General features: G+C 43.3%; 2 protein-coding genes across 2 annotated transcripts in view; one reads left to right on the forward strand and one right to left on the reverse strand.

Annotated features, from left to right (window-relative positions):
* The window catches only part of CHTF18 (chromosome transmission fidelity factor 18), a 428,817-nt gene extending 421,647 nt beyond the window's left edge, over nt 1–7,170 (forward strand). The window contains exon 22 of the mRNA XM_078664893.1: nt 6,859–7,170. Within this exon, the coding sequence (XP_078521019.1) occupies nt 6,859–6,995 (137 nt within the window). The 3' untranslated portion in view covers nt 6,996–7,170. The remainder of the gene's footprint in view (nt 1–6,858) is intronic.
* A 446-nt stretch (nt 7,171–7,616) lies between these two features.
* GNG13 (G protein subunit gamma 13) overlaps nt 7,617–13,211 on the reverse strand; it is a 78,159-nt gene continuing 72,564 nt past the window's right edge. Inside the window, exon 3 of the mRNA XM_078664894.1 lies at nt 7,617–7,856. Coding sequence (XP_078521020.1) covers nt 7,751–7,856 — 106 coding nt within the window. The 3' untranslated portion in view covers nt 7,617–7,750. The remainder of the gene's footprint in view (nt 7,857–13,211) is intronic.

Raw genomic sequence — 13,211 nt, forward strand, 5'->3', positions numbered from 1 at the left:
CAGCTGTGGTCGGTCCAGTGGAGTCCTGTGGCGTGGCTGAAGGAGATGTGCTTGCTGGATGAGAAGACGGGGTCAAGCGTGTGGCCGGCGAAGTGGGTGGGGGTGTTCACCAGTTGCTTGAGTCCGAAGTTGGCGAGGTTGTCCAGCAGGGCGGTGGTGTTTCTGTTGTTGTTGTTCTCCAGGTGGAAGTTGATGTCTCCTAGGAGGATGTAGTCGGCGGAGGGAAGGGCGTGCGGGCTAGTCACCTCATATATAAGCTGCACATTAGGCAGTCTGTTCTCTCCTTGTGTGATTTGAATGCCCTGAACAACAATTGCATAGACTGTGTTCTCCTCTCCATAAGAAACCTTCTCATTCTCCATCTGAATCCATTCCAATGTTGAAAAAACAAACAAAAAGGTTTCTCCTAGCTTGTGCAAATGCAGAGAAGCTAGACTCCTGTAGACAATCCATGATGCATTTGACCTTTAGTTCAAGCCAGGAACCTCTGCCGTATATCTGAACTCCTCCCCCCCCCCACACAATCCTCCCACTTTCAGGAGCAGTGCTTTTGTGCTTTCTTGTAGTCACTTCCCCTCTACTACTCCAGTTGCATTTGTAGTTTCTGCCAGCTAAGCTTGGATTGATGCCAGCATTGTTCCAGCAGAAGCCTTTGTATAAAAGCCCTACAAGGAGGTGCTGGCTAAGGTTCCTCCATCCCCAATCATACGACCGGTGTAACTGATAAAAAGTCCTCTGCCAAACATGATCTACAACGATCCACTCGAGTTAGGACACTTCTCTGGTTTGACACTTATGCTTTGCAATTTTCAGTTGTCATTCCAGCGCGGTCTAAACTGATGAAAGTGATGGCTGTTTTAGAGAAAATGCAATAGATAGGGTCCCGGCCTCAGAAAAGGATGTTAATGCCACTATTTCCTAGTTTCGAAGAAGGGCAGACGTCTTTGCCTTATTTTAGATTTTTGAACCCTTAACTTTTCCTTGCGGGAGGACAACTTCATGATGCTCACACTGGCCCAAGCTCTCTCTGCTCTGGATCCAGGAGACTGCATGGTGGCATTGGACCTGCAGGAAGCCTAGTTCCATGATTCTGTTCTGCAAGCCCACAGAAGCTACCTGTGGTTCAAGGTGGGCCACAAGCTTTTTGAGTTTGGCATGCTCCCTTTTGTCCTCACCGGTACCCATCAGATGTTCGCAAAGGTGATGGCGGTGGTTGAAACACATCATCAGAGCTCCGGATAGCCATTTTCTCCTACCTCGATGACTGGCTGTTGAAGACAGGCTCACCACTGTCAGTCATAAACCACCTCCAGACAATGGCAAACAACCTTACTTTAAAGTTTCACAATCAAAGTCACCCCTGACTGCTTCACAGAGGCTCCCTTTCAACTGAGCAATCCTGAATAAGGTGCATTTCTATGCCAACCATCCGGAATGATGAGTCCAGGGCATTCGGTTTATGACCCTGATGTTTAAGACTCTTTCCTAGGTATCTGTGAGAACATTTATGAGGCTTCTGAGACTCTTGGCCCTATGGACCCTGCTCCTCGATCATGCCAGAATGACATATGGGGGCTGTGCAGTAAAGTCTGAAATCCCAGTTGGCCCAGTACCAAACAAACGTGTTAGACTCAATGCAGGTTTTGAAGGAGACTGCAGAAAGCCAGCAGAGGTAGTCACTTGACCGCATTTGGACTAGAAGCAGACCTCTCTCCATGCCTCAAACAGAGCTGATGGTGGTGACGGGCGCATGACTGTGGAGTCGAGGACGTCATCTGGGAGAGGTGGAGCTCAGAGATCCCTGCTGGATCCCAGCATATCCACCTGCTAGAGTTGCAGGCCATTCGATTGGCATTGAAAATCTCCCTGCCATTCATCAAGGAAGGCTAGTTCAGGTCCTCACAGACAACACCATCACCATGTAGGGGTGAGTGTGGCCGTGGACTGTCTGCCAAGAGGCCTTGCGCTTCTGGACCTGGTTGAACCATCATGGCATTTCCCTAATGGTACACCACCTTGTGAAATATTTAACCACCTGGGAGAATGATGCCAGCTGGCGATACCCGGTGAATCACGAATCCACCCGAAAGTGGCCCAGGACATGTTCCATCAGCGAGGAGAGGCCTGGTGCGATCTCTTCACCACTGCTGAGAACGCACAGTCAGCACATTTGTGCATTGGAGTTTCCAAGGCTCTCTCTCAGAGACTCATTCCACTTTGAGTGTGGCTCCCAACTCCTGTATGCCTTCACGCTGCTACCTTAATTGCCCCTGAAAAAGATCATTAACAATCAGGCTCAAGTCATCTTAAGAGAGTGAGATACCCAGAACCTTTGGGCATGAATATTTATCCTCCGATCAGGCTGCCACTTCGGAAGGCTATTCTGCCACAGCAGCATAACTGGGTCTTGCACCCTGGCCTGCACATTCTACACCTCCATGTGTGGAGATTGAGCAGTGGCAGTTTTCATCATCTTGGTGGCCAGGCACCCTTATCCTTCTAGGAAATCTATTTACTCAGAATGCTGGAACAAATTTTTGGCTTTGTGCGGCTCCCGTAACAAGGACCTTTTGCAAGCCAAACTGTTGGATGTATTGCTGTTTGTTATTTCTTATAGAGACTTTTGGCGTAGAATCCTCAGTATTTAAATATTACTCAGGCATCCGACTGGATCTGGAATCTTTTTAGCAATACTTCTGCTTGGCAGAAGGTGGCACCTTGCAGTTCCGAACCCACTCCTTTTAGCTTCAGACTTACATTGGCACCACTCCAGTGCACTGACATCAGTTCCTTTCTTTCCGCCACTCCAAAGTCTGGTGCAGAGCTCCCTCTTGTCCCTCAGACACATTTACTGAAATTTTCAACAAACATTTCTACAGTGTGTTAGAGATGTTACCCCTTAAAACGGCAGGTTTCAAACCTTTTAGGGACTATCACAAACAGATGTCTGTGACTGGTCTCCATCAGGTGTGCCTGGTGTCGGGCCACGACTCCAAGTCCTGCAGAGGCTGCGCATTAATGAACACGAAGTGAAACTCTACGTCGCTAAGCTTAAGATGCTGCAACGGGGCAGTTTCAAGTCCCACTCCACGTCCAAAGTGTACTCTGTCCTGTTCCCAGAGTCTTTGGAGCCGCTTATTCCACTGCTCCATTCACAGTTTTGCAGAAGAGTCCCTTACCGCCAACCCATCCAGCCCCCTCAGGGAACCCCGCAGTTTTGTAGCAGAGACCGTGATGCCCACCCCATAGCCAAAGTAAGTACAACATCCAGCCCCGTGGCTTAAAACTCTTTAGTTTGCCCTTAGAGGGACAGAGCCATCTGCTGGAAAGCAAGCGTAGCCAATTCTTATCAGGCTGGCAAACATTCGCTTAGGGCAGATGGGTCCAATAGATTGTTCGGAAGGGTTATGCCTTGTCCTTTCTCTCTTCTCTGCCCCACCTTCCACCATCCCCTTAGCAATTGACAAAGGACCATCTTTCCATTTTGCAGCTGAAAGTACAGGGCCTTTTGGCCAGAAGGCCAATAGTGAGGGCGCTGGTGCCAGAAGTAGGGCATGGTTTTTATTACCACTACTTTCTGCTTCCCAAGAAGGACGTAGGACTCTGCACCCTCTCAACACCTGACCCTGGCAGGAGTAATTCAAAATGCTCACCCTAGCCCGGGTCTCGTCTGCCCTCGACCCTGGAGACTGGATGGTAGCATTGGTCCTGTAGGACACTGATTTTCAAAGGTGTCCTGCCGGCCCATTTGCATCATCTGCAGTTTGTGGTGCATTTTCAGTTTGCCGTGCTCCCCTTTTGATATCACCAGTGTCACTCAAGAGTTCACGAAAGTGATGGTGGCATCACACCTTGGGAGGTCAGGGGTGCCAGTCTTCCCCTACTTCGATGACTGGCTGTTGAAGGAGGAGGCAGTCGTTACCCACCTCCAGACTATGGCGAACCTACTGTCATCTTTAGGGTTCACTATCAACATGTGAAAGTCCCGCCTGACTTCTCAGATACGCGAGATCCAGGACATTCAGGCAATTATCCTGATCTTTCAGCCTCTGTCCTGGATTTCTGTGGGTCGACTCTGAGGCTGCTGGGACTCATGGTCTCCTGCGACGTACTGATTGAGCATGCCAGGTGGCATATGATGGCTCTGCAATGGTATCGCATGACCCAGTGGGCCCAACATGGGGGTGCCTCTAACCATGTTAAGATTTGGGCAGAGACTGCAAAAGATCTGCAGTGGTGGTTACTGGACTGTGATTGGATAATTGGCAGACCCTCTACCTTCCCCACCCAGAGTGACCAGTCGGTTCTGGGTTCGGGCGGCCACCTGGGAGAGGTGGAGATCAGAGGCCTCTGGTGAGTCCCTCCCGGATCAACACCAACCTACTGGAGCTGAGGGCCATCCTCTTGCGGTTCACAGCCTTCCTTCTGTCCACCAAGGGGGAGGCTGGGACAGGTGCTCTCGGGCAGCACCACTGCCATGTGGTACTACAGCAAACAGGACATGTGCATATATTCTAAGTATGACGACACAGAAAAGTGTTCACCTGGAAGTCTTCTATGCTGACTAGATATGTGCAAAATAAGTGTATTTAGTAAATGCCATACAATTAGTTTGCAGAAAGGACATTTTGGCTCTAGAAATTTCGTCCGAATAAAATATGAATTTGGAAGTAGAGGGGATGAATAAAATAAGAGTGGGGGTAGTTGTAGCGCGACCTAAACATGGAAGAGTTTATTGCCTATTTAGTGCATATAATGTTTTGCACGACGGTGATAAAAGGCCTGTCTTTCTTAAATTTCACTGAATGTACAGCTGCAATCCTGAGTTCCACCAATCTGTAGGCCTAACGCCAAAGAACGCCATTCTTCTTACTGTTCCTCTGCTCTTTATTCACTTTTCTTGTATTTACAAGAGCCTCAAACATTTATTTGCTCTGTAAAGTACCCCCTGCTTCATAGATGGGTCTGCACTTCATTAATACATGTCCACAGTACCCCAAAATGACACTTGGTCCAAGTGCCACATTCTTGTTTGTCCTCGGGTATGACTGTGATTACTTGCTTTCTCAGTGGAGGATCCCCTTTTGGGACACCAGTTGCTTTCAGATCACAGGGGTATTTTCATACATGCAAAGTACCCAGTGTTTTCCCTGAAGTGAATCGGTTTGCTTTAGCTTCAGAAAAGGATTCCATTGGGACAGAAAGGGAACAGCTGAGACACGCTCTCACACTTTGTATCGGAGTCTGTCCCGTGGCCTCCCCAAGGTCTTTTACAAACTTCAGCTTTGTCATTTGCAATCCATCTACAAAAATGGGTGTTAAATAAAAAGAAGCATCAACTTTACAATGCCTGAAATGAGCTCTATTGACTCTCAGTATATGATCTGGTCGGTTTCATGGTGGTCGCTTGAGCCCTGGCCAGAGTGCAAAATAGGATCCAAGCTTGTGATACTACCAGAACCAATGTGTCATCGAACCGCGGCATTCAGGCAGTGCCAAACTTCAAATCATAGAGGATCATTTTTAAAAAAATGGGTTCAGATGCCTTTTATTTAGAACCTTCACCCTCTTCCTTGTCATGGCAGACAATTTATACCAATGTATTTATTGTCGTCAGCAAAATTGCCTTCCAATACAAAATATACTTATAAACCAAAACACATTTGGTCAAATGCATAGTAATGAATACAAATTCTCCATAAGGATCCTCCATCATGATTAGGGCTACCGGTTTAATGGTATTTATATTTTTGTAATTTCCGTCTGTATTTATCGATATTTTTTTTTGTTGCCTATTTTACCTGTATTTATCCATATCTATTAAAGGTTTTGTGAAGAAATGAAGCTGAAATGTGTATATTTCTGCATGTATTTATCCAGTTAATGTGCGCTCATGCCTGACAGGTTTCAATTTTATGTACAAACTCCGATGGTAAAAAATACACTTTGAAGAAAACATGTACATTTTAGTATCAAGGTTGTGAAAATCTACTGCTGTTTAAGGCTCTTTACTGAAAACTCTATATATTTTTAATCCCCTTGCCTGTCAATCTGCACAGATATTCGCCTGGCAGTCATGATTGACAGCATTTAGAATCACTCAAAAATAAAACAATGTCCGTTTTTATCCACATTTAAAAATAAATACAGACAGGAAAATAAATGGTTTTCTTTCAGTATTTATCTGTAAAAATCTGTAAAAACGGAAAACAGTGAGCCTTAATCATGATATACACATGTTTAATAATACCATCTACGGTAGACAATATAATGTTTTCTTTAAGGCTTGATGCAGTTTCTTCCAGTGCACCCATCCTTCCTTCTCTGTGGGATATGTGTGCCCCAGTCCCTCCTTAAGATGGGCACAGCAGCAAATTCTGCACACGAGTATTCAGGTCTCGAGCATCCATCTTTATAGAAGAAGGTTCATACTAGTCTTCAGCAAACCTTCTCCTACTGGCTTTAAAAGGAAGATGGATTATTGTGGCTTGTGAAAGTGGGGAAACGGTACATTTAAAAGAAGGAGAGTAGTGAGAAAGTATCACCCAGGGTATATTGTAGCTTGTAACGGTTCAACAGGTAAAGGACTCTTTTACTTTACGTGCTGAGGGAGTAAGAGGTGTAGGGGGTATTGTGTGAAGGCAGAAGTTGAGGGTTGAATTCCTACTTTGTGGCACTTGCATGTTCTGTGACATTAGTTTAGCTGACTATAGACATGATAGGCAGGAAGCTTAACCCAAATGTGGGCCTTTTGATGACCGACCTACATATTGTGAATTTATCATTGTTTTATGAAAATATTAACCAGCCGATATTTGTTTCTTTCTCTCCTCCCCATATCTTTTTGGTTCCCTTCAGAAAACTCGGAACCTGAAAAGATATCGATTGAGAAACAGATTGGGACGGCAGTGGGAAAGAGTGACGTGTGGTTCCGGTTCAATGAAGGCGTCTCCAACGCCGTGCGGCGAAATGTTTATATCAAAGACCTCCTGTGACGAGTCCTCTCATTCATAGGTCCACAATGTACATAGAGTGTGTGTGGGAGGGAGCTCAAGGTTTTTTCTGGAGGGCAACCTGATCAGAGCCTTGAGGGGAAAATGTTTTATGTTGATGAGTCCGTTTCAGGTCTCTCCAGCTTTTGTTAATAAAAGAAAAAGCAATGTAAACAAATGAGTCGACTATTGCTTTATTTCGTTTATAAATTCATATAGGTCTGGTATTCATATCTTTACTTCGTAGCTGCAAAATTTAATTATTCTACAACTTACAAAAGTACCTAAAATCATTGAAAATATTTATTTTTTACAAAAGTTTCCTTTACAAGTTGGAAAAATTAAATTATACAGACATAACATGAAGCATAGTTTGAGGCAGCATGTTTGCTGGAAACAATCTATCAAGAACATCATTTTCTGGGTGTATCTATATTTACTTCCTCTAATCTTTTAGAAATGTAGCTTTGACATGGTTTTTGTGCTGTTTTTGATCAAGAGCTTCCAAAATAGCATTGCTAATCGCTTACTTGCTTTCTGTGAGTACTATTTCTGGCTGACATCTCAGACTTTGCCTGGATTGAAAAAGACACACTTGGGGGCTTCTTTGTTCAAATGGACATAACAGGAAAATTGCAAATTATGATTTTTCGCCATTGATACAAAAGTACATTCAGAGTTGATGAATGATGAAAGGACTGGTGTTGGAAGCTGTTCTCTGGGTCTTTGAGGATCCCCTCAGGGGTCAGCAGGAGTGGTCACAGTATGCTGCATTTGCCTTTCTCCACCCATGGGTTGTTTTTCATCAGCTCCGGGTTCAGGAACGGATCGTTCGGTACCCCTTCTTCTATCCATTTGAGTAACCTGTGGGAAGGAGACCAGAAGAAGGTCTTTCAGAAACACAGTTACAGCAGTTATCACCATTAGTACATAAATTACTTTCTTAGCCGAAACTTGTAGATAGCTCATCATTTCTACCAGAAGATAAATGGCTTTGAATGCTTGCCCACTCTCACCATGAAGGTGTCTACGATCAGCATCAAATTGAATAATTGGCCCTCAAAGGGTTGCTACCAGCTACATGTTGAGTACAAAGCACTGGTGACCTGAAACATCTGCAGACTCCATTTTAAAAAGCGGAATACCAATTGCTGATGTTCTGAAATACACAAAACTAAGAATGTGTAAAACGTTTGGAGTGGGCTTGCGTCAGCTAATATATTTAATCCTTAGTATTTTATTTAGTGATTTTTAGATATTTCAGAGGATCAACAGATATTTTTGAATCTCAATTTTAAATAAAAATACAAATATTTTTTTCATGTATTAGTGGATTTCACGTTAAATATAGAAGACGGGTAAAACTGTTTATTGTTGTGATTTGTAAAGCAAACCAATTCAAAAGAAGTCTAGATGGCTGCAATGTTTATTCAGAGCGAAAATTCATCCTTCCCTTGGCCAATCCACAAAGAGAACAGATAGAGAATTAATTCAGTGAGACATCTAGGAACCAATGGTGGAGGATATACAGTCTTTCACTGGGCAAACAACTTATACAAACTAACAGCAGACATTTCTAGTGGCTTTTGAGAATGATAAATCCCATTGCATTAATAAGCCTCAATGCAGCCTTCTCGCAGCTAAATTTGCAAGTGTACAAGAGATTTGCCTATTTGCATCTGTGAAGAGCAGCTACAACTAGGCGTTGCAGCAATGAGAGCTAAAGCATTCCATTTTAGATCAGCGACATTGCCTTGAAAGACTGGGGAAACGTGGTGAAGGCAATGGCGTCCTATACTAAATTTATGATACTAAGGGTTCACAACTGTTAAGTCTGTGAATGAGGATGGGGAATTTATTATCTTAAAAGTATTGTATATGCCCCAAAGTGCCACCTATATGCGCAGAGTATCTGGGTCCTATAAATTTATAGAAAAGAAAAGGCAATATGCCAGTTCTTCGCTTGAGGCCTCCTCAAGGCCCTCGTATAATATGCTACCCCTGAATTACCAACCTTCAAGGAGTTCATAACATCAGATATTATGAGTGAATTGTTCTGCAGCTTAATTAAAAAGTAGGAGTCCACAGCTCCAGTACTTCTATATTTGAATGCACTGACTGTTTTTAGAAATGTAATACCAGCCTTCTTATTCTACTAAACCCCCAAGTATCTGACTACACATCTGTTTGTGAAGGCCATATTAAAGACTGCATCAGAGACAACCTTTGCGTGCACACTGTTGATCTCTTTAATGTGTGGGCCGCCAGTTTTGGATGTTACCCTTCCATGGCACGGTGGTTCCAAGTAGGTCGGAGTTTGATAGCACCCTACGAGCCAGTGAACCCTCATGACCTAATCTGCATGTGTCAGATGTGTCTTCACTCTTACTTCATTGGCAGCCAAGGAAGGCTCTTGGGGCCAGATGGACAAAGGATTATTTGGGTTGCAAACTGCGAATCGGGCCTTTTGCAATTAGAAAACTGCTTTTTTTAAATGTACAAAACACAATTCAGTAACTTGTTGCCAAATCACATTTTGCATTTGCGATTCGGTATTTTGAAGGGACGTGTTTAGGGCATCATTTCCAAGGCTGAATCGTTATGGTATCTATCGCTGTTTTGCAACCAAATTCCGTTCGTGAAACAATAATATTTACCATCAGTTTAAAACTGATGGTAACCCATTCGCAAAACGGAAGGCGTAAATGAAAACGTTTTTTAAGAGCAGGCAGTGGTCCCCGGGACCACTGCCTACTCTTTCTTTTTAAATGCATCCCGTTTTCCTTTAAGGAAAATGGGATGCATTAAAAAAAAAATTACAAAAAGATTGATTTATCAAAAGACATGGTGGTGACCCCAGAGGGTCAGGTCAGGTCACAATCCCTGTGATGGCGTTGATTCCTAATGGGTTGCAAATTGTGACCTACCTCATTAATATGCATGATGTAGCTCTATTTGCGACCCACTAGGTATCACTAATGAAACTCAAAAGAGTTTTACTTTAGGAATACCGATTTCCTTATTGCGGTTCAGAGAGAATCACAATTCGGAAATCTGTGTTCCTAATGCTAGCACATCCAGCCCCAATTGATTCCCATCACTTTTCTGTCTTTTAAAGGTCCTTCATGTTATTAATTGGTGGGCATCTGAGACTGTGTCCCTGTGCATTATCTATAAATCCTTCTTGCTTGCCCACCATTTTTTTCTCAAAATCCGCCCAACAAAAATTAATTCCATTCCTTCCTGTTCGCACTACCCATGTTGAGCTCCATATTCATGCGCTCGTGTATTGAGGCTGCATCTTTTAAGCTCACTCCCAAACTATGGAATTCTCTTACCCTCCATATTCACCGCCTGTCTAATCCCTTATCCTTCTGGAAAACATTTAAACCCAATCTGTTTTCTGAAGATTCCCTGCGGTCTTGAATCCATTTGTGGTTCAGTCCTCTCACCATCAAGTTAGTTCGTGAACATGTGCACAATGAGTGCTCAACTCAAAATCCTGTAACTGTGCACTTCCTTTACTTCCATCGAAAACAGTTCTTTGCCTCCATGGGTTCGATCCAAGACATGTGACCTGTTATTTATAGAGGAGAAAATGTTGAAAGATACATTTTGTTGAAGTCTTTTCTTCCCTCTTCTCCAGATGTAATGTTGATTTACACAAATTACACGATAGCTTTACTCTATTCAACTTCCCTTGTCTTTCAGAGTATCTTTCTCACATCACTGGCAAGGATTTATAAATACTCGGGCAAGCAGACTTTCCAGATTGATATAGACTCCTCATAAATAGAGGATATTCCACACAGGATTCGTGTTTCCTTTCAAGTATGAAAGTCGTCTGTGGGCAGAGGAAATTAGCTTTTTCTGTATGTGTAACGACCTTACCTATTGCGAAAATGGATTTTTAATAAAGTGGTTGCGAATTTCGTCCTTGCCTTTTCTCCAGTGACGTAAGCACCACAGCAACATGGCAATGCGAGAGCACGCGGCTCAGGTTTGGTACTGGGTTTTCAATTTATTTAATGTTTAGTCGCTCTATTATAGCTCAATTTGTGAGTAAAGTATTCAAATCCATTATATGATGAATGGGTGGAAATTTCCATCTAAATGAACTCTCTTGAGTGCTTTTATTTGGCTTTCTCTATTTTCCCAGTTCAGTGGCCTTCACCTATTTTGGGCTTTGACTGTTCTTCTTCTTATGGCAAATACGCCTTGCCAGACGTAGGCTCCATCATGAAAACGTAGCACCGAGAAATTGCTTTTTTTAAATACATTTCTTTCCACAAGTTTGCCATGAGGACTTTCTCATCCGACTTTCACGTTTTCCAGGAAATATTATTTCCTGAAATCCTTAAATTCTTTAGATTGTGAAACAACCTTCCTTAATATCCATAATGCAAAGATCACAGGCTGTATCATGATGGACTGAGCTGGCCCGGCGCAGAGCCGAGCACCTGTTTTATGTGCCAACAGTGTGTAAACTGAATTAATTTAACTCAATATTTCTTTCAGTTAGTGCTTTATTTTTGGATAGTACGGTTAGGAAACAGTGAGTAAGTTTTCCTGTTTTGGAGCTGTGCTGTCTCAATGTAGGGAACTAAGAGAAATATTGGGTTAAATCTGGGGGAGAGGGGCATATTTTATCTGGACTACACAAAATCGTTTCACCCCTCAAGTAGGTCATCAGTTACCTTTGGTGACCCTATTCTTTCAAAGACAGCCTCTAGTGTCACTAGTGCCACTTTTACTCTGTTGTCTTTCCAGCTGAAGAGATTGAGTCCTCATACTTGGGTGATTTTTCAAAGTGCCCTCATCCCAGTCGAGGCCCTTTTTAAAGAAGAAAACTAGGTCTCGTTTTCTGCAAATTCTAGACGTTTGCTATGAGGCAATGCTCTCTATTTCTCCAAACCCTTAAGTCCTTGCTAGCCGTCTCCCCTCATTCCAATGGCATACTCTAGAACCGCCGGGCACCTCAGTTAAGGATGGATGCCAATGTAAGAGTGAGAAAAAGTTCCCATCAGCTCTCTACCCTCTCCTTTCATGAAACCGGCCCCTCTGCTCTGCCCAACCTCGAATCTAGGGAGAGAGAGGACAAACACAGGCACACACTCTCTCTCACTCTCTCTCTCTCTCTCTCTCTCTCTCTCTCTCTCTCTCTCTCTCTCTCTCTCTCTCTCTCTCTCTCTCTCTCTCTCTCTCTCTCACACACTCTCACTCTCTCACTCACTCCAACAGGAAAAAGGTACGTACACGAGGGTTGTATGATTACGGCTTCTTTTAATAAAAAGGGCCCCTCACGACCCAGCATGTGAAGGAGAGATGCGTTTCGGCTTTGACAGCCTTTATGAATCTGACAGACGCCATGTTGTACATTGACTATATAGTGCCTAATGCATGGAAATGGAAAACATACTACGCAAAACATATTACGCAAGCTGCTGAACCGATCATAGAGAAGTTCACAGTAATAAAAATGCTTAGTGCAACCAGCATATTGTACTGAATATGCAAATGTGACCACATTAAAAATATATAGCGCAGTGTTTAAAATACATGCAACCATTTCATTCTGAATTTGCATGGCGTCAATCACCTCCCGCATCTTATGTATAAATACACTGTAAAGGTATCTGTTATCATAGGGCTGGATGTAATGAGTCATTTAGACATGCGAAGCCGACGAGATGAACATATACATTCTGCTAGCTATAGATATATATAATTTATATATATAATTTATATATATATATCTCCAGGAGAAAGGAAAAGGGATCCTGAAAGAACAGTGGCCAGACTGTAGTAGAAGATGCACTATGATGTGTAAATTGTGTGTGTATATTCTGTGTATTTTCTGGTCTACTGTATGGGCACACATGTTGTTTTATAGGTTCACTGTGTTGTTAGCTGTGGCTTACTGGTAAGCATCAGGCGAGCGTAACAAAAGTAGCTGGTTCCACGCACACGCCTTGTTCTGAGACATCACCGCCCTACATGCTGGAGGTGGCTGTGAGCTACTGAGCTGCGCATAGCAGAGTTCGTAGATTGCACCCCTTTCTCTGAACTGCTTGTAGGACAGTGAAATACCTAGAACATTGCAACTAAATAGTGCCTGTCATTTTATGCAGTTTAATGCATTTGGTTCTATACTGATGAGAGGCAGTGCGTTTCCTTTTTGGGCCTGAATAAAGAAATAATGTATGCGTCAGCCCTTGC

Source organism: Lissotriton helveticus, chromosome 10 (genome assembly GCF_964261635.1).
Source record: "Lissotriton helveticus chromosome 10, aLisHel1.1, whole genome shotgun sequence".
Taxonomy (NCBI): domain Eukaryota; kingdom Metazoa; phylum Chordata; class Amphibia; order Caudata; family Salamandridae; genus Lissotriton; species Lissotriton helveticus.